Genomic DNA, 25,946 nt, shown 5'->3' on the forward strand with positions numbered 1-25,946 from the left:
CACCCCGCCCCCGCCCCCCACTTCTCAGAAGAAACCTTAGACGGGAAGCCTATTTTAGACACGTGCCAGGGACATGTCATAAATCAAGCTGCACCGGCTCAGGGACCCGTGATACTCTTACCATTTTAACGTCTTCCTTTAAATGCAAGCTCTTTTACGAGATCCAGTGTGGAACGCGATCCCCGCGGGATCAAAGCGGATGCTATCTCTCGAGGGAATGTCGGAATTTATTGGGGATTTTTTTGGGGTGGTGGTTTTTTTCTTTTTTTTTTTTTTTGCGTGTGCCTTTGGTGTAGGTAGGACATTGACGGTGCAATGTTGGTAAACTTAAGGAATTTTGTACCGGGGATGGGGAAAAGTAGCGTAGTCCTTGCGTCAGCACAACCACTGCATGAGAGGGAGAAAAATCCCACCCTTCGAGAGAGAGAGCTCTGCTAAGGAGTCATGCTAGTCAACCCTCGTCCGGGTTCCGGCCAGATCAGCTCCGAGCAGAGAAGCAACCGGCAGCACCGGACGATCCCGCCCCCGCCCTCCGGCTAGTTGGATTCACACGCACTCGCGGTCCGCTCAGCAGCAGCAGCGTTAGTTTTCGCCCAGGGGAAGCGTGGGCGGGGCTTTCGCACGTGCTTATGCGCGTCACGGACCCTCTATAAACGATCGCTTTCCCATTATTTTAAATGGAACGGTGCATAGATCCCCGGCGGAGCGCAGGCGTCTCCGCTCCCCAGGTGTCGTCACGCGCCGGCAGCTGCGTGTCCTCGAGCGACATGCTGCTGCTGCAGAGGGTCCTTGCAGCGCCCGCTTGCAGTGCACCTGACGAGTCTCGGGGCTGCACTCCGAAGGCACGCTGAGCTGCGGAGCAAGCCCTGCTTTCCAGTTCATTTATATATAGGATAGGTTCCGGCTGCTGCAGCGGAATACTCCCTCCCCCCTTCTACTTCACCGGGCTGGGCGCCGCTGCCGTAAAAAAATCCTGTGTTGCTGCTGCTGCTGCTGCAGAGAATGACTCGGATAAGCAAGAGGAGCGGGACCTGCAGTACTAAAGCAGCTTCTTCGGGCGCATCCTGCAGAGAAAGGAGGGCGACCCCCCTTCCTTTGTCCAGCACCTCCTGCTCCCCCACCTGGCCGAGGCCTCTGGGAAAACGCAAGGGGTAAAATGTAGCAGCCTTAGGACCCGGGAGGGTGAAGGCAGGCAAGCCCCTCCCTCTAGGGAATGACCCCGCTTCATTGCACAATGTCATTGCAATCTTTAAAACCGATTTCTGCCTTCTTCTTTCTCACCGCCCCCCAACGCCCTTCTCCTTAGTGGGGAGGAGTGAAAATGCAGCTTGCACTCTTCTTCTGTTGGTGCTCCCCCCCCCCCCCAGTGGCTGGGGCAACCCAGGCAGATGGGTGGGGTGCAAGTAATAAGACTGTTGTTAAACTTTTAGCCTGCTCTACCTTGCAAGGTGTTTGGGAGTAGCTTGCACAATTCCTTTTTTAAGGACTTGTGAGGTCAGTTAAACTGAGTGAGGCCCAAGGTCACCCAGTCAGCTTTGTAGCTGAGGGAAGAGTATTTGAATCCAGGTCTCCTAGTCCAGGAATACCAGCCACTGCACAATGCCACCAGAGGCTTTCTTTGATTATTTACATCAGGGTTGGAGAAACCTGCAGCCTTCCAGATGGTGTTGGACTACAACTCCCATCAGCCCCTGTCAGCATGGGCAGTGGCCAGGAATTATGGTGACAGTAGTCCAGCAACATTTGAAGGGCTACAAGTCCCCTACCCCTGCTGTACATGGTTTTCAGTTTTCAACATTTATAGAGCGCTTGCTTTTCAGAACTCTTCTTTAGCACAACCAACCCCTTACAAGGTAGGTTATTAATTCCCAGTTTTATGGGTGGCGTGTCCACTTATAAAATTGGCAAGCTGGAACATTGCAGAAGAGGGTGGCCAAGATGGCAAAGGGTCTGGAAACCAAGCCCTGTGAGGAACGGTTGATGGAGATGGTTGTGTTTAGCTGGGAGAAGAGGGGACTGAGAGGAGATACAATAGCCATCCTCAAAGGTCTAAAGGCTGTCACATGGAGGATGAAGCAAGCTTGTTTTCTGCTGCTCAGGAGGGTAGGACCCAAACCAAAGTTACAGGAAAAGAGATTCGGACTAAACATCAGCAAGAACTTTCTGACAGATGTTCAACAGAGGAGCAGACTCCAAAGAGAGGGGATGGACTCGCCTTCCTTGGAGGTTGATAAGCAGAGGTCATGCATGATCCAGTTGAGATTCCTGCATGGCTGAAGGTTGGACTAGATGACCGTGGGGGTACCCTCCAACTCTACAATTCTATAGTTCAGTCTAACATTTTAGCCTCTAAGCTTTAATCTCATTGTGGCAAAATGCTGCTAAGCCAGACCGTTTCCTCTCCCAAGTCTTTTTAGTGTAGCCTTACACCCAGGAACTTTGAATGGGACTGAGTATGTCTGAAAGGACAAAGGGAAATGTCTACTCTACCTATTTTGCTTTAACAAACTAGATGAACAGATGTTTCCGGAATCCCATCAGCTCTGCCCAATATGACCTGTGGCAAGGGATGATGAGAGTTATATTCCAATAGGCTCCTGAGGGCTACAGGTCCCTCCACCCCTGCTCTAGAGGAACCCTGTATGCAGATGGAGCAGACTCAGCAGGTTTAGCCCTTAAGCGCAGTGCTTTGCTTCCACTCAACTGATGGCTGCCATTCTGCTGCCTCCTCTGGGGAAAGCACTGCATACAAGGGCACTGGTGCAGCAAAAGCAGAATCTACCTTCCACCTCTGGTCCTGAGTCTGTAGTAGGTGCTGGGTGCATGTTCAATATGTGAGGTCCAGTGTGGAAGTTTCACAGGGTGACCTTGGGCAAGGCATGTTCTCTTACACCAGGTTTCATCAAACTCGGCCCTCCGGATGTTTTGAGACTACAATTCCCATCAACCTTGACCACTGGTCCTGCTAGCTAGGGATCATGGGAGTTGTAGGCCAAAAACTTCAGGAGGGCTGAGTTTGAGGAAGCCTGTTTTTACACTAACCTACCTCCTAGAGTTGTTGCGAGGATAAAAGGGGTGAGCAGCATGTAATGTCGCCTTGATCTCTCTGGAGGAATGGGGCCATATTTGCCCCATTCAAGCTGTCCCTGTATATATATTTATATACGCACACACCTCTGCTTGCTCTGATGATGACCAAAACTTGGCACTTGTGTGTATAGCGCTTGTGCTTTTCTGTAGCGCTACAGTTTTCTTTAATAAAAGGCGCCAGCTAACTTTCAAAGCCTCGTGCTGTTGTGGAATAGGAGCCAGCCCTTTGGAAAGAGGGGGCGATTGGCAATTATATATCCTGTTAGCTTCAGGGAGAGTTTGCCTTACCTGCGTTTTCTAGGCAAAAATCCCTGGACGGGAGAGAACTCATTCTATATGAAAGTGATGCAAAAGCCCGCACCTGCACAATGTCCTTCTCCTGCAGTCTGTGACCTTCCATGCGTAGCTTGTGACTCCAGCTCCGTTTGCACGTAGGTGATGATGCAGCAGCGACAGCCTCCTTGCAAAGGCTGGGGGGAAAAGCTGAGTCCTGCTGCTGCAGATGAATTGCAGTAGCTGTTTCATAGGTGGTGGGCAGGCACTCTTCATTTAAGTCTTTAGAAAGTGCCTCCTGTGGCTGGTAAGACAAAATAGGATCACAGCCATCACTGGCAGGGTATTTTTGTTCCAGCAAGCTGGGGATGCTCAGTTATGATTTTTCTAAATTTGGGCAGCATAGGTTGGCCATTGAACAAATACTTTTTTGAGGCTGTGCACAAACTAATACATTTTATTATGGCATAAGATTTGGTGGACTAATGCCCACTGCGCCATATGCATGTGTTAGGAGCTTGTGTTTTATTCTGTTTTTATTGCGTGCACTACTTTGATGATTTTATGTTGTGAAGCGGTCCATTAATTTTAATTACACCACCATCAGTAGGGGTGGAAGGGGCCCATGACTTGTAACTTCAGTCCTTTTTACTCCTTGCAGAACTGACCTTGCTAGAGTACTCGTTGGTTTGTGATTTCTGTAATTTGAAGTTACAGAGAATGCTTTTGAATTTCAGCTTATCTGGGCTTATGGCAAAGTGTCAACAGGGCTGATGATCTTCTGATTTTGCATATTAAGTGCATGTGCATATGCAAAGTGAGGCCTAATGGATTTAATAGTATATATCCAGGATGCAAATTCTGTCCCCTTGTTCTTCATCAACTCAGGCTTCTTGCTGCTTTTACTATTTTTTATTCTATTCAATTATTCCTATTTATGCTATTTCTATAGCAATAGGATTTTGGGTTTTTTTAAATAATGGCAACAGATGACCTTTCAACCTGATGAGAACCCAGGGCCCAAGATTCCCTTGCACCTATTGCACCCCCTAGAAAATCAGCCTGAGGCTCAAAGTTAACTTACAACAGCATTCTAACATTCAAAGGTGTGTGTGGATGTTAATTAGACAATGGAAGCTTGTATTGAGGTGTTATAGCTCATCCCATTATCCAAACTTATGTCAAGTAGCAAAATAAAAGCAGCATACCAAAGTATTATATTGAAACTAAATAATACTATTCATGTGCATTTGTTTGGAAATGATTTTCCCTGCCTTCAGTCAGGCTTATTACTTATGAGCAACCTAACTCAGATTTGCATCCCAGCTTCATATTAAGCCAAATGAACTCAGTGGGACTGCCACTTGCTTCCTAGTAAGATACTTTAGGGTTGCAGCCTTTAAAAATACCCCAAACCCCTCCTCTCCGATGTTTGCTGGCTTTGCTTTGAGCCCATTGCCAAAGCCAACCCAAACACGAAGAGCTTCTAAGAGATACTTTAGTGCATTTCTAAAGGACCAGCCACCAAGAACACCTTGGTTTGAAGCAGGCTCGATAGTATTGCTAAGAAGGCTCCCTTGAACTTAAGAATTGCAGTGGGATGCAGATTGCAATGTCTACCTGCCAAGAAATCCCACCATGCTCGTGGCTAACCTCCCCCATGCATTGGGGGTGTGTGTGTTGTGGTGACATGCGTTTTCTTTCTCTGCTTGGCTTGTAGAAGAATCAGTCTGGATGGCACAGTAGCTATAGCTCCAAGGCAGCAGGTTGGATCCAGCAAAGTTATATCCAACTAAGCACATCAATGTTAGTTAATTTCAGTGGGTTTCTTTTAGTGCAAATGGAGCTAGTGATAATGGCTCCATACCACAGTGTGTGTTGGTTTCCCTCTCCATCGGGCTTTTCACTTCCATTACAGGTGATGTGGGTGGCGCTGCGGTCTAAACCACTGAGCCTCTTGGGCTTGCCAATCAGAAGGTCGGCGGTTTGAATCCCCACGATGGGGTGAGCTCCCATTGCTCTGTCCCACCTCCTGCCAACCTAGGAGTTCGAAAGCATTCCAGTGCAAGGAGATAAATAGGTACTGCTCCGGCGGGAAGGTAAACGGCGTTTCCATGCGCTCTGGTTTCCATCATGGTATTCCGTTGCTCCAGAAGCAGTTTAGTCATGCTGGCCACATGACCCGGAAAGCTGTCTGTGGACAAACTCCGGCTCCCTCGGCCTGAAAGCGAGATGAGCACCACACCCCATAGTCGCCTTTGACTGGGCTTAACCGTCCAGGGGTCCTTTACCTTTACCTTTTTACTCCAGTGTTGCATTTGAACAGTTGCGCTGGTGTATCTAGCAGTGTGAAAACACAGGAGGGGCTTCCACCATAACCATATTTGTAAATATCTCCTCAAGGCCATTATTCCCACCAAATGCCATGAAAGTAGGTCTCCAACCCCTTATGCCACCCCAATACTACAAAAAACAAAACTTGAAGGTTCATTTCTTGCCCCCCCCCCTAGTCACTGCAGGAACTGTCGAGAGAGAAATAGGTAATATCAACAAAAAATAGTCCCCCACCCCGAATAATACAAAATTAGGAATTTGGCAGAAGGAAACACTCCCCCTCAACAGTGCATGGTGAAATTAAGGAATTTTCTCCTGTAATGACGGCCACTGACTTTCATGTCTTCAAAAGGGGATTAGACATATTTGTGGGGTATAAGGCTAGGGCTTCCCCCCCCCAGCTGGAACTCACTGGAACTTAGTTTGGGCCCCTCTCAGGTGGGCGCCATTGCCATTTTAAGAGAACGAGAACGAGGGAGGTGTTTGTGGTGAGATTCTGGCATTTCTTTTTCCAGAAAAGTAGCACTGGATATGGCTACCCATGGCTCGCAGACAATGTCCAAAGTGCACTGTACATTTAAAGCACTCATACATCACTTTTAACAGCCCCCCCCCCCAAGAATCCTGGGAACTGTGGTTTGTTAAAAGTGCTGAGAGTTGTTAGGTAAATCCTCACAAAGCTACAGTTACCAGAATCCTTCACAAACTGCAGTTTCCAGGCTTCTTTGGGGGAAGCCATGACCGTTAAAGTCATATCTGAGTTCTTTAAATGCATGATGTGGGTGTGAGTTGCTAGAGCAGAGAGGGCTCATCATGCCTTCATGCCCCACTGTAGGCTTCCCAGAAGTATTTTATTGACTAGATAAGCCTTTAATCTGGTCCAGCAGAGCTCTTCTTATGTGCATTTTGCAAGCTTTTTAATTCTCAGTATGTATCCAGTCCCATAAACATTGCTGCCTCTTATACTCAGCCTAAATAAAATGTGTTCCTTTTTTATTCATTGCATTCATACCCCACCTTTCCAAGGAGCTCGAGTTGTTGTACGTGGTTCTCCCCCTCTCCCTTTAATCCCCACAACGACCCTATGAGGTAGGTTAGGCGAGCTTCCTGGCTGAGTGGGGATTTGAACTCTGGTTTCCCAGGTCCTACATACATTTTTGTGCAGCTCTGCACATAACATCTCTCAGTAAGTTATTTGTTTCCTATTCCTCGCTGGAGCTCATCTGAGACTGAGCCAGCTGAGATGTTTTCATAGAATCATAGAGTTGGAAGAGACCACAAGGGCCATCGAGTCCAACCCCCTGCCAAGCAGGAACCACCATCAGAGCACTCCTGACATATGGTTGTCAAGCCTCTGCTTAAAGACCTCCAAAGAAGGAGACTCCACCACACTCCTTGGCAGGAAATTCCACTGTCAAACAGCTCTTACTGTCAGGAAGTTCTTCCTAATGTTTAGGTGGAATCTTCTTTCTTGTAGTTTGGATCCATTGTTCTGTGTCCGCTTCTCTGGAGCAGCAGAAAACAACCTTTCTCCCTCCTCTATGTGACATCCATGTTTTGTTAGTTCTGTCCTGAGCCGCCAGCAGCTCTTGCATCTCACAGTGCGCCTTGTAGCTCCAGGTGGTATGGAGACACCTGGGAATGGCTGCTGAGTCAGCATTTAGCATCGCTAAGTGGATTTGATAGTTTTGGTACTTGGGTACTCGCCTAGGAGCTTGCTCTAGGTGAGCGGGCAAGTGGCAAACTGCAATTCTGCCCTTGTTTCCCCCTAAACACCGGTAATCTACAGCCATAGAAGGTGTGCACACAACAAATTTAAAGCACATGATGTTCCCCTAAGAAATATTGGGAACTGTAGTTTGGCCCTCAGAGTGCTGCAGTTCCCAGCACCCTTAACAAATCACAGTTCCTAGGATTACCGGTAGTTTGGCCCACTTTTAAGTGTGCTTTAACTGTAGTGTGTGAATTTAACCATAGTCGAGTCATCTGTAGAAGCACTTTCTTTCTTTGCTGAGTGTGCAGCTGTTTCACTGGGATTTAAACGACAGCTGTTCCTTTTCTCCGCCCCCCTTCTGATGAGGGGCTGTTCCATATTGCCTTGTATTGAGTGACGGCCCATGGAAGACGCCGCTTGTGAAAAAGGAACTTTGTCTCTGCTTGAAGGGGCTCTGCTTGAGAATTGTTTTCTTGACTCCCTTTGAAATATCCTGGGGAAATTGAAGCCTATTCAACTCCAGATTGCAACTGGTCAAATGGAAAACCTAGAAGGGGTCCAGCAGTGAATGGCCAGTGTGAGTACTTGCATGTCTGGTTAGAGAACATTAAATAAGTTGGAGTTCTTGTTATGGTGTGCTTTTTTCTTGGTTAGAGAACATTGGCATCCTAATGACCCATTCCTGAATCTCTTGCCACCTGATGTATGGGAAATGACTGTTCAGCAACATGATTACAATATTTCTTGCAGCAGCCTACAAGGCCTAAAGATTGTACAACAATCCAGCGCAGTGTTGCAAACCATGATATGGCTGTATGCACCCCAGTATCTGAGCAAAATTAGAGATTTTGGGGTGCCAGCACATACTTTGGCTGGCGTTTTCCTAGAATGAAGGTCACCAAAGACTGCTGTGTTTTTTATTTACATCTGTTTATGTATAAAAGTACATACCACCCTCTCATAAAATATCAGAGCAGGGTACAGTGATATAAAACCACAAAAGCAGTATGCTTATATATACAGTGGTACCTCGGGTTACAGACGCTTCAGGTTACAGACACTTCAGGTTACAGACTCCGCTAACCCAGACTAGATGGGTTGGACTAGATGATGTTTGGGGTCCCTTCCAACTCTGCGATTCTATGATACCACACACACACACACACAGGCTGAGCATATTATGGAAGAGCTCCAACAGGTTTTTGGGGTGGTGGGGATGGTAAAGCCAGAGTGTTGAATTCAGCTCAGAGAAGAAGAAGAAGAAGAGTTTGGATTTGATATCCCGCCTTTCACTCCCTTTAAGGGGTCTCAAAGCGGCTAACATTCTCCTTTCCCTTCCTCCCCCACAACAAACACTGTGAGGTGAGTGGGGCTGAGAGACTTCTGAGAAGTGTGACTGGCCCAAGGTCACCCAGCAGCTGCATGTGGAGGAGCGGAGACGCGAACCCGGTTCCCCAGATTACGAGACTACCGCTCTTAACCACTACACCACACCACAAGACAAGGACCCTTTATCTTTTCTGGGAGCATGGCAGCTGCTTGTTTGTATGGCAACCTTTACCCTTCGGTAAAGGGTAAAGCAACCCTGCAAAGAGTTGCTTAGCAGACTTGGCAAGAGCCATTGCCAAAGAGGCTTGTTTGATGGCTTGTTTGAGCGCTTAAGCAGTCTCTCTGTCTACAGAATGCCATCTTCCAGATATAAAGCCACAGGCTGGGAGTGGCTCCAAAGACGACATACAAACAAGCCCTGCCAATCCTATAACAACATTACCCTGGAGCTGTAACTATCAGGGTCATATTCAGCAGTGCGTACTAGTGCGGGTTTGAAAGCAATTAGGGGAAATGAACGAAATCCTGCAAAGTGCAATGGGTTGGCCAGTTGGCTTGTTGATAGCATGTTAGGAATGTCATTGTGTATGGCGTATGCCTTGTCACTTTGGCTCTAGTGGCAAAGTTATGCTTGATCTTTGCAAATGAAAGATTATCCTGGATTGCATGTTTACAAGCCTTTGAATGTTAAAGAATTTGGAGAGGTAGGATACAAACCTTAGCAATCCGTGAACTTAGTATATGATTCAGCCCTTGGACCAGAGGTTTTCAGCCTTTTTGAGTCCATGGCTCCCTTGACCAACTACATTCTTTCTGCGGCATCCCTGTGGGGCTCAGGAACCTAGTTATGTCACCACTTGCCTGCAGAGCTGGCAGCACCTCACCCCTTTTCGAACACCCTCCCTTATGAAGTGTTCCCTCAACCTCCTCTCCCCTCTCCTTGGGAGTCCTCTGGGCAGCCGCTGCTGCCACCCCTGGTCTCAGAGCTGCCCCCCATGCCCCAAAGAGAGGTGCCTCCTCACAATGCCCCTGGGACTTGTCTGTCCATTCCCAACAGCAAGGGCTGGTGGGCTGGCTGGCTAGGCTCCCTTGCCTGCTTGCTTGCTTACTCCGAGGCTGCCTCAGCTCCTGCCACCCATCACCCCCTGACCAGCCCCAGAGGCAGCATTTGCCTGGGGAGCTTGTAGCCAGGGCTGCTGCAACAAACAGCTGTGCAAGCCTTTGGGAGGCAGAGATGCCAGAGGGCATCAGAGGAGGGAGGGAAGGAAAGAGGGACAGAGGTCAGTGTTGCCTGGCAGCCTGACCGTCATTCAAGGCACCCGATGGTGCCACGGCACACTGGTTGAAAACTACTGCCATAGACTATGTGCTACTATTAACTGAATGAGCACATTATTTATATCCTGGAAACATTCAAAAGTGCCTCGAATTAAACAATACATCTGCTGACTTGGCAAAACTCATATTATGGACAGTTGGCATGATCCAGAGTGATTTGTGCTTTGATTTACCATATAGAGTTCAGATGTGTCTCTGGATAGTTTTCCTTAAGGGAGTGTGCCGAGCAAAGAGTAATAAAACTGAAGCATTTCCTATTTCAATATGTAAACTCTGTTGTTTGTGGGTTTCACAGACTTCTCAAGAACAGAGACACAACCGACTTGAAAAAATCAGCTACAGGGCTAGCAGCGTTTTACTTTCAGGTGGTCAGCAGTGTGTGACCCGGCCATCTGAAATTGGAGTAGCAATTTCACTCCCAATTTACTTTTACACCAGAATGAAAGATACCAGGTTTATAAACCCAGAGCCTAGAATATTGGACAATAGGCACATAACCTAAGAATTGGCCTCTCTTAAAATTGCTTGGTGATTATATGTACACAGGGGTAACTTGATAGTTTGGTGAAAGTTTTACAAGATTTGGAGCCCTGATTATGCAGCTCTGAACAGGGTGAAAGCTTTCCAATGGGCTGTTTGTATCAGATATTGTACTAGAAGTATTGCACCCAGCAGAAGAATGCTGATTATTTTGTTTTGTTTTATTATTTAGTAAGAATGCAAACAATTTAAAATGCCTTTTACTAAGCTGGAGTTATCAATGCAGTGATGAGTAAAATATACAGCAATAATCAATAGTGTTCTCTTAAACTAGCAAGTGGGTCACAAAGCCTGTGCAAAGCCTGGGCTTTGGACTTTATAAATAAACTCAAGATAATTATTGCTTGCAATCCTTAACTGGCATGATGAATATCTCTTACAACTTTTTGTATAGTTGGCTTGTTATAATGCTGTCTTGACACTTGTTGCAATAAATCAGTGAATTTTCGACTTGTGGGCCGCCATATTAAAAAGTTTGGGAACCACTTTCTTAGAGAAAGGGACAGCAGTACTCATCATTGCAATCTTGGTTACAAAACTATCTCTTGGCTTCTACCTGTTGTTGATAGATCTATGCTGCTGAGGCTGCTATTGCTATTGCTCCTTTGTGAAAGATGCAAAATGAATCGCTCCATAATCTGTGTAACAGCTTTTCTGTTGGTCACTACCCCCCCACCTTTGTCTTCCTCATATATTTGCTTTCATTGGAATACCCTTTCAGATTTCTGCCTGTTACCATTCCATCTTTCTCCTTTTGCTTTCCATTTTTACAACCACACTCTTTCTCTGTTCTTCTCTAACTCATCTCTTGTCTTGTTTTGAAAATAGATTTTGACCTGGTGGCCTCGGTCCTTTGTACAACATTCTGTCAAGTTTTAGTTGAGCTTTAAACATTTCAATAATAAACAAACAAACAAACAAACAAACAAACAAACATAAATGTAATGTGACGTGCAAGAATTGTCTGGGTAACATTTTTGGAGGAGGGTTTAAAGGAGGATGGTAAAGAGGCCACATTCACTGGTTCACAGATATTCCTGGTAGGACCATGGCCTGAACAAAAACTGGCATTGGGTCAATCTGTCTGAGAAACATCAATTTTCTCTATTCCATTCTTTCCCTCCAACTTCTGAATTCCTCTTCCACCTATAGGGAAGGGCTGTAGCTCAGTGACATAGCATCTGAGTCCAGAAAAGTTGCAGGTTCAATCCCTGGTATTTTTAGGGCTGGGAGTCTCCCCAGTCTGGAACCCTGGACAGCCACTGCCTGTCAGTTTGATGTTACTAAGTTAGATGGACCAATGATCTTGACTCAATATAAAGCAAGTTCCTATGTTCATTCCTGAAGGTAAGGATAGAGCAGCGGAGAGAAACTGGTGGACTTCTGGTTATTTTGGGCTCTTAACTTTCATCAGCCAAAGTCAACATGGACAGTGGTTGGGGATTATCTGAGTTGGAGTCCAACATCTGGAGGGACACAGGTTCCCCATGTTTGCCATACCATGTGAGCAGCGTTTGAAATTTGCCAGGTGGCAGGCGCATTTTGCACCTGGCTATTGACCACTTGTGACCAAGTGAAGTTGCCCAGGTGCTGGGATGGCGTCTGACGCCTCCGCCATCTGGAAGCGCATGCCTGGGGAACCTTGGATCTTGCATGTTTTCACACACTAGCAACACATCCTGTAGAATTCTATCTGTGATATTTTATCTGCACAATCGGAACGAATTTCAGGAACCAAAAAGTCTTTTGAGCCATCTGACCCCAAAACTGCAACTAGACATTCCATTTTTGGCATCTGTAACCTTGGTTTGAGGAGCCATTTGGCACCTAGATTATATATGTGAGTTTCTAACAATGCATGTGAGATATCTTGACCTTTTATTACACTTGGAAGAATAGTGTATTTTTTTAAAGAGATTTGTTTGGCAAGACACACTCCTTAGCAATGTTGTCAATCTATATACAACCAGGTTTTGCTGTGTCATCTCTCTCTCTCTCTCTAAGATATGACACAGTAAAACCTGGTTGCTGTTGGTTGCCCATCTGCAAAATCCTTTCATAAGAACATAAGAATGGTCCTGCTGGATCCAGAATCCTGTTTTGCACAGTAGAGGCCTATGAGAAGCTCATAAACAGGCCATGAACACAAAGACACTTGCTGTTGACTGACATGGTTTAATTATGACAACACCTGTAAGCTGCTTTGAGTCATTTCCATGAATAAAGTGACTAATAAATAACAACAACATCCTTGTAACTGCTGATGTGGACGAATTCTAGCTATTAGGAGGGGAAAGGAATTGTGTAATATAGGCAATCTGTTCAGTGGAGATGTGGACATACACATCATAGGAGGGAAAGGTTAATGGCGTAATATGCAAAACCAGATCAGTTGCTATGAGGCAAGTCGACAATTGGTTTGGTAGAAAGCGAAAGGTTGCCAAGAGTCTTGCGGAAGGAGTAGAGGGGCTGTTTGCTGCAGAGGGCAGGATTGGGAACATGGTGGGCTGAAGGGGGTCAGTTGGCTGTCCGTGAAGGAGTTGAGTTAAGCAGTGAAGGAGGAAGAAGGGGAAATATGGAGAAAGGGAGGTGGGCTGTGACTTCAAGGAGACTGTGATAGGTTAATTTAGCAGCAGAGGAGTTGGAGGGAAGGCAAAGAGGGAGGCATGGGTTGGGGAGAATATTCAGAGAAGACTTGGGCCAGATCTGGCTATTGTGGGAAGTGAGGGAGACAAGGGTTTGGGAATTTGAGAACTGGATGGCAAATATTGGTTACAGACAAACTTTGGACTGTAGGTATCTAGTTTATTTGGGGTGGGGAGTGGGGAGTCTTCATTATTTATAGGTAAATGGGAGATACTGATACCAAGATACTGATATAAAGCCCAACTAGAAAATCGGCCAATCCTAATGGACTGTTTTATTCCAGGAAAAGGTACTTTTGTTGGTAGGTAATCTGAGGAAGAAGCAGGGAGAGAATGAGGTGAAGTTTATGCATTCGCTGCCCATTGTTCCCCTGTTCCAAATTGTCCCATCCGCTGCTTCCCTCCCTTTTGACACACACAAATAAATGAGGAATAGGACACCTTGCAAGGTTGGGTTGCTAGTGAGTGTGTGGCAGGTGTAATTTGAAGCATAACCATGGATCAAATCCTCTATTCCTACTGCTTCTCCTCCAGATTGACTCATTCTGGAGTGGCTTTTCCTGAAGCAAAATGGCGGAAGGAACATTGGCACTTGAGCTGTGTACGTGCTGCACCTTTAAAGCACATTTGAAGCACGTTCTTCCCCTCAAAGAATTCTGGCCACTGCAGTCCACCCCTCACAGATGCCATTCCCAGCAACTACAGTGCCCAGAATTCTTTGAGAGGGGGAAATGTGTTTTGAATGTATAAAGGTATAGCTTGTACCTTTATTGCCCGTCAAACCTTAATCACTAAATTAAGGCTCCGCGCCAGTTGTGGTAACATAGTAGGTTTATTAAGTTATTAAGGAGGTTTTCTACAGTTCTCTGGCAAGGCTCTTACTACAGGCCTGCAGGAGGATTTCTCCTAGTCTGAGGGAGGGCTGGCTTTGAGGGTCAGCATGGTTGGACACCTGCTGAGAGTTGCTAGGAAATGCCTATTCACAGCTACAGTTACTTCACAGCTACCTCACAGCAACAGTTATCAGAGTGGCTTAACAGTCAAGCCCCTGTTCCCAGGGAACTCTGGGAATTTTAGTTCTGTGAAGTGAATAAGGCTCTCCTAACAATTCTCAGCACAAACTACAATTCCCAGCATGCTTTGGGGGATACTGCTTTAAATGTACACTGCAGATGGGGCAAGCAGAAGTGAGGCAGAGCAGCAGCAGTTGGCATTGAGTGGGCATTGAGGGTTGTTCAATCTCCCTATAGCTGGCACTCGTTGTACTTAACAGGACAAAGCACAGTTTAATTACAGTTCCTGAACATAATGCAGGTTTCCACACGTGTGTGGGACACACACACACATATTTAGACCAGGGACGGGGAACCTGGTGGCCTGGTAAGAAATGTGCCCCTTAGACTGAAGAAAGGTTCCTCTCGCCTGATTCTAGACCTGAAGTTGTGTTTTGTAAGCTCCACTTTCAGTCTTCAACAGATTCTGAACAATCTTTCGCAGCCGATCACATAAATACCTTTTAAAAAACAACGAGCGGCCTGTAAATAACTTTACAAACCTTTCTGCGTGCCCCAGCATGCCAGAGGATTGCTGGAACATTGGGTCTGGTCAGGTACTTGATTGGAAGAACTTAAGAAAAATCTCTTTGAACAAGTAGCCCTCTTTGAAAGGCTGAGCTTTTCACTTGGCACTCCTCTGCCGTCTGCATTGCATAATTTCGGGAGAAAGCTCAGCACTGTTGCCTTTTACACGCTGCGGATGTCTGTATCTCTAATAATTACTCATCTGTTGGCATTTTTCTTTCTGGTGGAAAACATCTGCCATCTTTGTAATGCCACTGAGTCAATTTCAAAGTTGACTCCAAGTGCTAAATTTGTGAATGGAAATGGTATGGACATTTTTTGTGTGTTGTGTTTTGCAGGTATCCTGGAATTTATCAGTATAGCAGTGGGCCTGGTCAGCATTCGAGGGGTCGACAGTGGACTTTATCTGGGAATGAATGAAAAAGGAGAACTATATGGCTCGGTAAGTTCCTTGTGGTTTTGAAAAATCTTGGCCTCTGTGTTCTTTAAACGTGCTGTTATGGTTACTGTGGTCGTTAAATGGCTACCTGCAGTGCCCAGAAGATCATGCGCTTGTAAAACAATGCATCGTGCAAATTTCTGGTCAAAGGTACTAGAATCTAGTTAAGAAGTATAAATAAGATGCTGTTTCTTAGTTTGACAGATTGATCCTGTGTTTTCATTAAATAAACGTAAAAGCTGGGATGTACGTGCATTGTCACAACCTGTAGTTTTGTGCTGGTGTGGTAAGCTCACCTAGGATGTTAAGCCGGCACAACACTTTGGATGATACTACTGCTCTCTGCGAATGGCCGCTGTTAACAGATGCGCTCCTGTGCTGTTTGCAAGTATTCTTAAATGGTATAGTAATCAGCAGAACCAGGCCATGATGGGAGGGTGGGGGGTATGTACGTTTGGAAAGGTACATTTCCAAGGCCTTCTAGCCACCATGGAACGTTCTGTGGCAGGGGTAGCCAACGTGGTGCCCTCCAGTGTTTTGGACTACAGCGCCCATCATCTGCAGCAATGGTCAGGAATGATGGAGGTTGTCGTCTAAAATATCTGCAGGACGCTGTTAGCAACCTCAAATCTATGGCTACGTTCCCACTCACAGGATGAATGGCACGTTATATTTCTAGAGCCTTGCTTCTGTTCACACATTTTATATGCCAGACTATCAGAAAGAATGAGAAATTCCACTTATTTCATCATGTCAAGGTGCATGTTTGCTTAGCTATCCAGAATATCTTGAAGTTCTCAAAGCTTGAAGTTAGGTCCAGTGAAATTGCTATCTAAGTTGCACAGGTAGGTTTATGCCCATCTGTGAAGCCATGGGAGGATATTATAGGATGGTTCTCCTTTGCTCTGGGTTTTTTAAAATAGTCAATTCTATACTGAGGAAGAAGCAGTAGAGTCCGTCTGAGGTGAAGGGAACAGAGCACTGGCACCTGCAACTGACAATTAGTATGGATTCTTTCTATTAGTTAGGTCAGGTACGAAAACCTGGAGTTAGGCCTCCATTACCCCTCAGCTGAGATGGCCCAGTATGTTTTCCTTCCTGAGGCAGGACAGCAAATGGCACCCGCTAGTTTGTAGTACCTAAGGCTGGTCAAGTTAACTTGGTTCCTCGGCCACCCTGCAAGTCCCTTTCTTCCTTACTTGCAGGAAAAATACAACAGCAATAAATTTCACTAACTCTTCACTCGAAGCTACAAACATGAGTCTGACCAAACTGCGGGAGGCAGTGGAAGACAGGAGTGCCTGGCGTGCTCTGGTCCATGGGGTCACGAAGAGTCGGACACGACTAAACGACTAAACAACAACAACCCTTCACTTCCCTTTCATGGCACCCAAAATTAGCTGCCTGAGGTGGCTGCTCCACTCTTCCTAATGGTGGGCTTGTCTTTCTCTGGGACAAAGGGGTAGCTTCTCTGGCTTCAGTCAGAGGATTTTTGGCTCTGCTACCCACAACCTTAGCCTGGCTTGGACACCCCCCCCTTTTTTAACCCTCAGTTTCATTCCTATCTCAGGGTGACATTTAAGAATAGTCATGTATGTCAGCCTACGTAATTCATAAAGACGGAAAGATGAGGGGCCCACTAAATGCAGGCATGAAAAGAGGAGACCTCACATACACAAAGGTTGGTTGCTTGGTTGGTTGGCCCAACACGTTTTGAGAACGGGAAGGGATGAGGAGTCTGAGTTGCCTTCATCCATGAAACGATTGGATGCAGCCCTACAAGCCTCAAAAGACACTTCGAGGCAGCTGCATATGTAAAGAGTCAAAGGCTGGCTGCATGGAGCCGAAGGATGATCAGGAGTTGTACTGGCTGAGCAAGTGTGCTGTATCCTACCACAAAGTCTGAAGGGAAGCTCTGGAAAGCTAATGAGAAGAATTTTGTTGATGTTTTGTGAAGACTGGCAGGATCATACATGGAGAGAAATAGGAACAATAAAACTGAACACATGCTACCTTAGACCAGATCAGATAGCTGGGCTGTCAGGCTCACTACTGTCTGCTTTTATTGATCATGATTGCCCAAGTCTTTGGGTAGGATTCTTTCCAAGCAGTGCTGTCTTTGATCCCCCAAGCTAGAGATTCAGAAGGTTGCACCTGGGCCCTTTTTGGGACCAGTCAGCACTGGGAGCAGGCACAAACGTCAAGGTGGCCATGAAGGTCGCCAAATTGTTGTCGCCAACCAGATATCAGCCTTTCCTTTTCTGTCAGTGACTTGGCCTTCTCCATCTCATGTTCCATTGATTGCTGGCCAGCATCTTGTGCTCAGAAAAGGTTGTGTCCTAATTCAGTGGCATCGTTGGAACTGATGGCACTGGAATAAAAACATAAAATAAATGCAGAGGATAAAGCCTAGCTTTGTGAGAATTTGTGTGGGGTGTAAAATAGTGGTTCAGGGCAGAGGGGAGATGGGAAATACACAGTACTGATGGATACCATTTGTGTTATATACAGGGCTTGTTTTGGTAAAAAAATAAAAATAAATGAGGTGCCGGTACTTTTGATAAACGTGCCGCGGGTGCCATCACAAAATGGCTGCCATGGGCAACAAAAAGAGGTGTTGGTACTCCGTTCCAGTGAGTACTGTCGCGAAAGAAGCACAGGTTATATATCACAAATGGTTAAAAATGAAGGACAGAACAAGTAGGGTCTGTCGTTTAAGAGAAAGTGAAAGTTATAATACATTAAACAAGAGCAAGAAGATTCAGTTATGTACCTATTGCACCACAGAAAGTTGTATTACAATGTGATGATATCCAGATCTACAGTATATAGTAACCTGCTGACAGGAGTAGAAAGTTAAAAAAAAAAAAAAGGCTGTCTGTAATTTTATTAGTCAAAGAAACCATTAACACTACCTTAATTAAACCCTAATTAAACCTTTAATACTTTTTAAAACTAAAAAGCAGATATTTAAGTGTTCTACAGAGGAAGGCACGAAACTGCCTTTTTATACTAACAAAATAGATTTGAAAAGTCGTTAATTTTGTATATGAGCTGGCATTCACCCTTCCTGTGTTAATTTTTGCAATTGATGCTTCTGAGAGCTTTAATGTCATACTGAACTACGGAAGCTTTCTTTTATATAAACTGAAAATTTAACGTACAAGGAGCTAATGAAGTACTTGGCAGCTTTATGTCTGGGGCATAAGCTGTGCTTTTGTGCAATTCCCACTTCCGCTGGCGGGGCTTGCGTAGGAGAAATTCCTGGTGGATTGAACCCCTAGGCTAGCGGAGTTGGCTTTGAAAACTGTACACAGAAGATGGGTCTTGCCGTCAGACTGCAACGTGATGAAAAGTGGCTGTGATCTAATTCCATTAGTTCCAATGAAACATAGCATCTAATATTCATGATCCTTTAGGGCCTTGTTGACACTGGCAAAATTAGTACCCATATTTCAGCAGCTGCCAACAGTAGCGCAAATACTGTTGTGGCCTGGAACCATTTCATTTTCCCCTATCCTTCTGGGTCTTGAGGCATGTGCCAACAAATAAGTGCTCAGGATATTGGGTTGTGCCAACCAGTGCGCTGGTGCAGCCTTGAGGAGCTTGTGCAAAGATGGCATTGCAGGATGCCAAAAGCTTAAGAATTGTTCCTGGCTGCTGACATTGCAGTACTAATGTTTGCTAAGTGATAGGCATTCCTCTTTTTTTCAGCTTTTGGGGTGGGGTGTTGTTGTTTTTTGCTGCATTATAAACCACATACAGTGGTACCTCGGGTTACATACGCTTCAGGTTACATACGCTTCAGGTTACAGACTCCGCTAACACAGAAATAGTGTTTCAGGTTAAGAACGTTGCTTCAGGATGACAATAGAAATCATGTGGCTGCGGTGCAGCAGCAGCAGGAGGCCCCATTAGCTAAAGTGGTGCTTCAGGTTAAGAACAGTTTCAGGTTAAGTACGGACCTCCTGAACGAATTAACTACTTAACCTGAGGTACCACTGTACGCCGTAGGCAATTTCCAGAGGCATTGCCAGGTTAGAATTCAAAGTGCCAACAGACTCTGCTGCTGCAACAGAGTAACCTCTTTCAAAGTTGTCAGTCATGTATGTCAAGGGTAGCCAAAATGGTGCCCTCCAGGTTTTGTTGGACTACAACTCCCATCAGCCCCAGCAAATATGGCTAATGGTCAGAGCTGGTGGGAGTTGAAGCCCAAGAGCATCTTGAGAACAAGTGTTGGCTACCCCTCATATATATAATCTACAGTGAAATCTAAATACAGAGGTTGTTTCTTTGTTTGTTCATTAAATTTGTATATGCCCTTCGTCTGTAGCTCTAAGGGCAACTTACAACATAAAATTACAATGTAGAAAACACAAAATACATAATAAAAATAAAATAAAAGGCAACCCAATGAACACACCCAACACATTTTAAAATGGCATAGGGTGTTAATCAGCCAAAGGCCTGGATAAAGAGCAACGTGATGTGCATAATGAAGGTGCCAGGCGAGTCTCCCTGGGGAGAGCACTCCACAAACAGGGAGCTACTGTAGAAAAGGCCTGTTCTTGTGTTACCACCCTCTGGACCTCTCATGGAGGGGGCACATGAAGAAGGGCCTCAGAGGATGATCTCAGGGTCCACGTTGTCCTTGTTACTGTTGTTAATAATAACAGTACCAGGCTAGAAGGGTCCCTAGGCTACAGTATCAGGCTCCAGGTTTGATGTGGGCCTGGGAGAGATGCCTTCACGAGTCACTCAGTGATGCAACATGGCATAGACACATCCCTGGTGATGTGATCTGATGTGGCTCCCCCCACCCACTGCCCTGATAGGCTGACTGGGCAGTGGCAGGAGCAGGGATCCTAGTGGTCAGGGGCAGACTGTCAACAGCTGCAGGCTGCCTAATGGCAGGATATCCCAGCTGTGGCATCAGCGGGAGTTCTGGGCTCAGTTGGTTGGACTTGTGGGTACTGCCTTTCTAATTATGCTAGTGGGTTTACACTCAACGTATGTACTGGGTTGTGGAGAAGTCTAGTTGCACCTGGAAGTGATCTGACCATGGCACTTCTTTTGTTCCACTGGAACTTAGTGTCAGATCACCCATGTGCACAGAGGTAAACACCAGATCTAAGGCATGTCCATGACTATGAGTAGGGCCAGAGTTATTCAGGCACGGTACCATCTGTGCACAGGGCACTTCACAGAGTAATACAAGCCAAGCAAAAGTACCTGTGTTGACCATAAGAAAAATTCAAGTGTCCACATTAGGGCAATTCTTTTATCCCATTAAATGTTGGACATGCCAAAAAGAAAATAGGTGATTTCCCCTACCCTTATGTGGTGGGAATGTGATTGTCAGAAAATATTGGAAGAAACCAAGTTAAAAAGGTCTTAAGCTATGGAATTCATCTTCAACCACTATTCATTTTATTTAATTATGTGGAAAGCTGGGTGGTACCAGAACATAAATACCGTATTTTTCGCTCCAGAAGGCGCACCTGACCATAAGGCGCACCTACTTTTTTTTGGGGGGGGGGGGAATTCAAGAAAAAAAAATGCGGCTCTTGGGGGCTTTTGCGGGAGGTGGGGGAAGTGAGAGAGCCTCGCTCTGTCCCTTCCCCCACCTCCTGCAAAAGCCAGGGATAGCCGTGCGAAGCCTCCCCAGGGCAGTGAGATGAAGGCTCCCCGCTGCCCTGCGGAAGCTTTGCGGGCTACCCCAGAGCTGCTTGACCCAAAGAGCAGGTGTCGGGGAGCAACGGGAAGGCTGCGTGCAGCCTTTCTGCTGCTCCCCGCGCTTGTGGAGCTGGTGGTGGTGAAAGCCAAGCTTCCCTCACCTCCAGCCCCCCCGCGCCTTCCCACTGCTCCCAGAGCTTGTCGGGGCTGGCGAGGGAAGCCCGAGTTCCCCAGCCCCAGGGACCACACATTCGCTCCATAAGACGCACAGACATTTCCCCTTAGATTTTAAGAGGAAAAAAGTTCGTCTTATGGAGCGAAAAATACAGTAATTAGTTTCTTATATGTTAATTACATATGTGAGGACATGGCTTGCTAAGACATGAAGGTCAGTGAACATCCATTAAAGAATGGATGAAGAAATTGCTGCTGTCACCAGATTAATCCACTACCTGAGATTTAGAAAACAACCAAGTTATTATAGCTTTCAGACACAATGAAAGGGCCTTGCATCAGTTAATATTGCACTTAGAACAATCCAAATAGTGTTAGATTAAATTAGTAACTTTGTGTTTTCAGAAGGACAATATTGTTCCTTCATAATAATAGCATGCTGTTGAACTCTTTTTAAACTGAAATATGATGGATTATATAATAGATTATAAATGTTGATATGTTTTATTGGAAAAACAAATTCTTGGAATATGCAATCTTTTATTAGGCCAACTGAAATGTTACAGAATATTGTGCAAGACTTCATGTTCTCTGGAACTCTGCATTTGGGTAGATGGTAAACAGGGGTTGAGGGAGGGTGGAAATTGGCTGAGGTTGGAGCCATGGATGGAGTCTGCATATAGCCATGGTCTTTAGATGGATTGTGGGAAGATGTAACAGACATTCAAGAAATGATGGGTCTTTGTCTCAAGGAGCTTATGATGTAAATTCCAATCATGGAGGGATACATCTGAGATAGAAGATTCAAGGGAAAGGCATGGTTAATAAGGGAGAAGTGTGAGCAGTTGTGTGCTTAGTTTTTCTTTTGGTCGTGTATGGGGACTTGTCAGGAACATAGTAGGGCTTTGCATGATTTTATCAGGAGACAGAGCTGTGCTTTGTGTTTTCAAAACTAGACACAAATGTCATGTAGTACATATTCTGAATCTAATATTGACATTGGAAGAAATTACCCACTGGTACCAAAGCAAAAGGGGACGCGGGTGGCGCTGTGGGTTAAACCACAGAGCCTAGGACTTGCTGATCAGAAGGTCGGCGGTTTGAATCCCCGCAACGGGGTGAGCTCCTGTTGTTCAGTCCCTGCTCCTGCCAACCTAGCAGTTCGAAAGCACGTCAAAGTGCAAGTAGATAAATAGGTACCGCTCCGGCGGGAAGGTAAACGGCATTTCCGTGTGCTGCTCTGGTTTGCCAGAAATGGCTTAGCTGTACGCCGGCTCTCTCGGCCAATAAAGCGAGATGAGTTCCGCAACCCCAGAGTCGGCCATGACTGGACCTAATGGTCAGGGGTCCCTTTACCTTTACCTTACCAAAGCAAATGCTACACTAGAAGAAGTTGTTGGTTGGCATCTGTCTGTCTTGGGAGGCAGTCAAACCATTGGAAAGTTACTTCGCCTGCTGTGGCTGTAGAGACCAATGTGGGAGAGACAAGTTTTGTTGCAGTTGTGGCAGACAAAGGGGTCTGGTTATGCTGATGCAGATGTGCCATGGTGTTTCTTCTGAATTCGTCACACATGCCTGCTCTGATCCTCTTAATTGTCAGGCATGCCCTACCCAAGGCAGTTGCAATTTGCATTTCTTTACCCTCTCTCCCTGCAAAGATGCGTTTAACAATACATCTCTTTCAGCCATAAGGCCTCCTTACTTTTGAAGCTGGAGCTTGCAGGCTGGAGTATGGTGGGCGGGTGATTATTAGGTGCCTAATACTTACACCTGACATGGTCGATTTAGGGGCCTCATAAGGTTTGCCACCCACAGAGGTCGATATTACACAGTTCTACTCTCTTCTGCCCAGGATGAAGCTTCTGGGACCCAACTAAAAAGAATCTTAGGTGCTGTTTTCAGGGTCACAGGATTCCCAGCTCAACTCTTGCATACTTTGACAGGACAGAACGGCTAAGCTAGGAGTAGCCAATATGGTGCCTTCTAGATGCTGTTGGACTACAGTTCCCATCTCCTATGTCCCGTGGTCAAGGGTGATGGGAATTGTAGTCCAACAACATCTGGGAGGCAGCACATTGGCTACCCTTGAGCTAAGTCAAAAGATTAACGGAAATTTTTGATTAGTGATTTGTCATGGATTCTTATTGCACCTCTGCTTGAGTTCTATGTATTTGTAGGATCCAAGAAAAATAAAACCTGGAGTATTTGTGAGGCAACCTTTGCATTTTGTGTGCAGTCCATTTTATGTGTTTGGGTCATGTTGATTCTTCCTGGTATAATGCATATTTTGCAATGTGATCCCTCTTCCCTAAAGAATTTGTGTCAGACCACAGAATAGTGACCTTGAATCTAACACAATGAGGTGCATGAAGCAAGGTATAATATGATCAATAAATGAATATTATTATGGGAAGGAATAGTGTCTGGAAAACTCTTCAGCTTTAGTAGGCTACAGTGTGAAAATAGATAGGAAGGAAGGAAATGATAACCTTGTAGATAACTACTGGCTAAATCATTTATGTTCTTAAAGGAGATAAAATGGTATCCTTGTATTAGGGATGGGTAAATCTTGCCAATTTTGACTTTTCTCTATTTCCAGTCCTTAAGTTCAGTTCATTCCTTATCCATTCCTTATTTTTATTTTTTTAAAAAGCCTGCAGGAAAATTCAAATGATTCTCCTAATATATGCAATTTTGCCCAATTTAAGCATTTTTGCAAGCAATGTACCCTAATATACGGTAATTTATTTTTGTATGTTATTTTGTATGTTCTGCACACCTGCCCAATATATGCTTTTTTTTGGTGCACAGGTAGGTTTTTTTTTTAGTAATTTGCCTTGCAAGATTGGGAAGAGGGCAAAGTTTGAAGGATAGTTTCATTCCAGTTTGCATATTACTTTGAAAGTAGACATTAAAGTGCAAATAAAATGGTCTCCCAGCCCTACCTTGTATATTACATAGGACAGCAATGTTCCGGGGTTTGAAGCTGGCTTGTTTCCCTACAATCTGGGTGAGACTAATAACTGTTTGTCCAGGTTTTAAGGAACAACTGCAGTTAGTTAAAAATGGAAGCGAAAACTTCTGATTTGCTTCTGGTTGCCTTAGAGGAGAGGGGAGCTCGTGAGGCTCATTTGCATAGTGGGGTAGTCAATATGGCACCTTCCAGATGTTGTTGGACTCAACTCCCATCAGCCTCAGCCAACAATGCTTATAGTCAAGACTGATGAGAATTGTAGTCAAACCACATCTGGAAGTAACTGCATTGATTATCCCTAAGTGAAACCACTTCTTAGGATTATGTCTGAATGAGACCTTTTTGTGCATGGGTGAATGTTGTGGAGGACAAGATACAAAGCAGAAGCAGGATACAAACTACAGTTGAGAAGTATGAAAACTTGTCTTTACGCCACTTTTGAATAATATAGCCTTGGTGTGTTTTTCATTGATCACTTTATACCTACTGTGAGCCTGTAAAATCTGAGAGAGAGCAGCCAGAATAGACATGCAGTTTGGGCAGAAGTCTCAACAGTATCTCGTTAACAGTCTTGTCCTATGCATTTTTACTCAAAAATAACTCTGACTGTATCCAATGGGTCTTAATTGCAAACCTGTGTAAGTTTTCAACCTGAGGCTGAAAACAAGGACTTGCTGCTTAGGTGATTATTTTAGGGTTGGATATTGTGATGCGTTCTGTTGGAGCATCCTTTTTTTGTTTGCTGTTGACTTTGAGAAAAAGAGAGGTCTGTCCTACTGAATCACTAGCCCCAAGTTGCCTTTGTAAGGCTTTGTACCATGTGCTCAACAGGTTTCACTTGTTTAGTTTATTATGAAATGTCAAGATCACAGCACACAGTGGTATAACACAGAAGTGATGACAAGGTCTCTTGCCAGTATTGGCTCTGTTACAAGCATCTTATAACTCTGCCTTGTATGGCTTCAGCAGTATCACAATAGCATAAAACTTTCCCTGCTAAATAACTCAGTGTTTGTTTACATAGTGCATTGGAGATAACATGGTCTGGGGGTGGATTATCCTTTTGACTTAATGTCTATTGGGGTTTCTTGCAATGTCTGAGGACCAGATGCCACGCTAGCAAGTCAAATAAATGAGCAAGAGGCTCATTTTATTTACCAGATTTTGACCAGTTTTACTTGCTGATTTCTGTATACCAGTGTTTCCCAAATTTTGGTCTCCAGCAGTTTTTGGACTACAGTTCCCATCATCCCTGACCCCTGGTCCTACTGAATATACACATTTTTACAAAACTAAAATGCAAATGCATATGTTATTTTCACTAATATATGCATTCATATGAACACTTTACCCTAGTATATGCATATTTGCACATGTCTCGTGGCTGTACAACTGCATTGCAAAAATCAGAGAAGTATGAATTTCAAAATATGGCTGTGTTTTGGCTCGTGTATTGTTTTGGAAAGTACAGATTAGAATCAAATGGAAGCTGAATCAAATTTCTCCCTCATCCCTAGATGTGAAAGGTTTTTTATGTAGCATCCTTGAACTCTGGACATCTTGATTTCCACAGTGAAGTCATAAGATGGTCTTATTCAGGTTTTTGTCTATCTGCTTACAAAGGGTAAGCAAGTGAGTGCTAATGATCTACTTGAGTCGATTGTGAGGATGCTTGAGCCAAGAGTTGTAAACATAAAAGTGGTAAGAGATCCAATGTGGTGTAGTGGTTAAGAGTGGTGGACTCGTAATCTGGTGAACCGGGTTCGCCTCTCCGCTCCTCCACATGCAGCTGCTGGGTAACCTTGGGCCAGTCACACTTCTCTGAAGTCGCTCAGCCCCA

At 45.1% G+C, this 25,946-nt stretch overlaps 1 protein-coding gene across 6 annotated transcripts in view; it reads left to right on the top strand.

Annotated features, from left to right (window-relative positions):
• Window positions 1–25,946, top strand: part of FGF9 (fibroblast growth factor 9) — a 40,720-nt gene that overhangs the window by 5,706 nt on the left and 9,068 nt on the right. For 2 of the 6 annotated variants that reach the window (XR_014510205.1, XM_083436904.1), the window contains exon 2: window positions 15,182–15,285. Coding sequence is in view for 5 of the 6 variants with exons in the window: in XM_083436904.1 (XP_083293030.1) it covers window positions 15,182–15,285 (104 nt within the window). In the remaining variant the exon portion in view is untranslated. Of the gene's footprint in view, window positions 1–1,014; window positions 1,152–14,431; window positions 14,451–14,556; window positions 14,578–14,620; window positions 14,644–15,181; window positions 15,286–25,946 lie in introns of those variants that run through there. The other 4 variants (XM_083436907.1, XM_083436905.1, XM_083436908.1 and 1 more) reach the window with 4 other exon arrangements.

The sequence above is a fragment of the Podarcis tiliguerta genome, assembly GCF_965153285.1.
Source record: "Podarcis tiliguerta genome assembly, chromosome: 4".
NCBI classification, from domain to species: domain Eukaryota; kingdom Metazoa; phylum Chordata; class Lepidosauria; order Squamata; family Lacertidae; genus Podarcis; species Podarcis tiliguerta.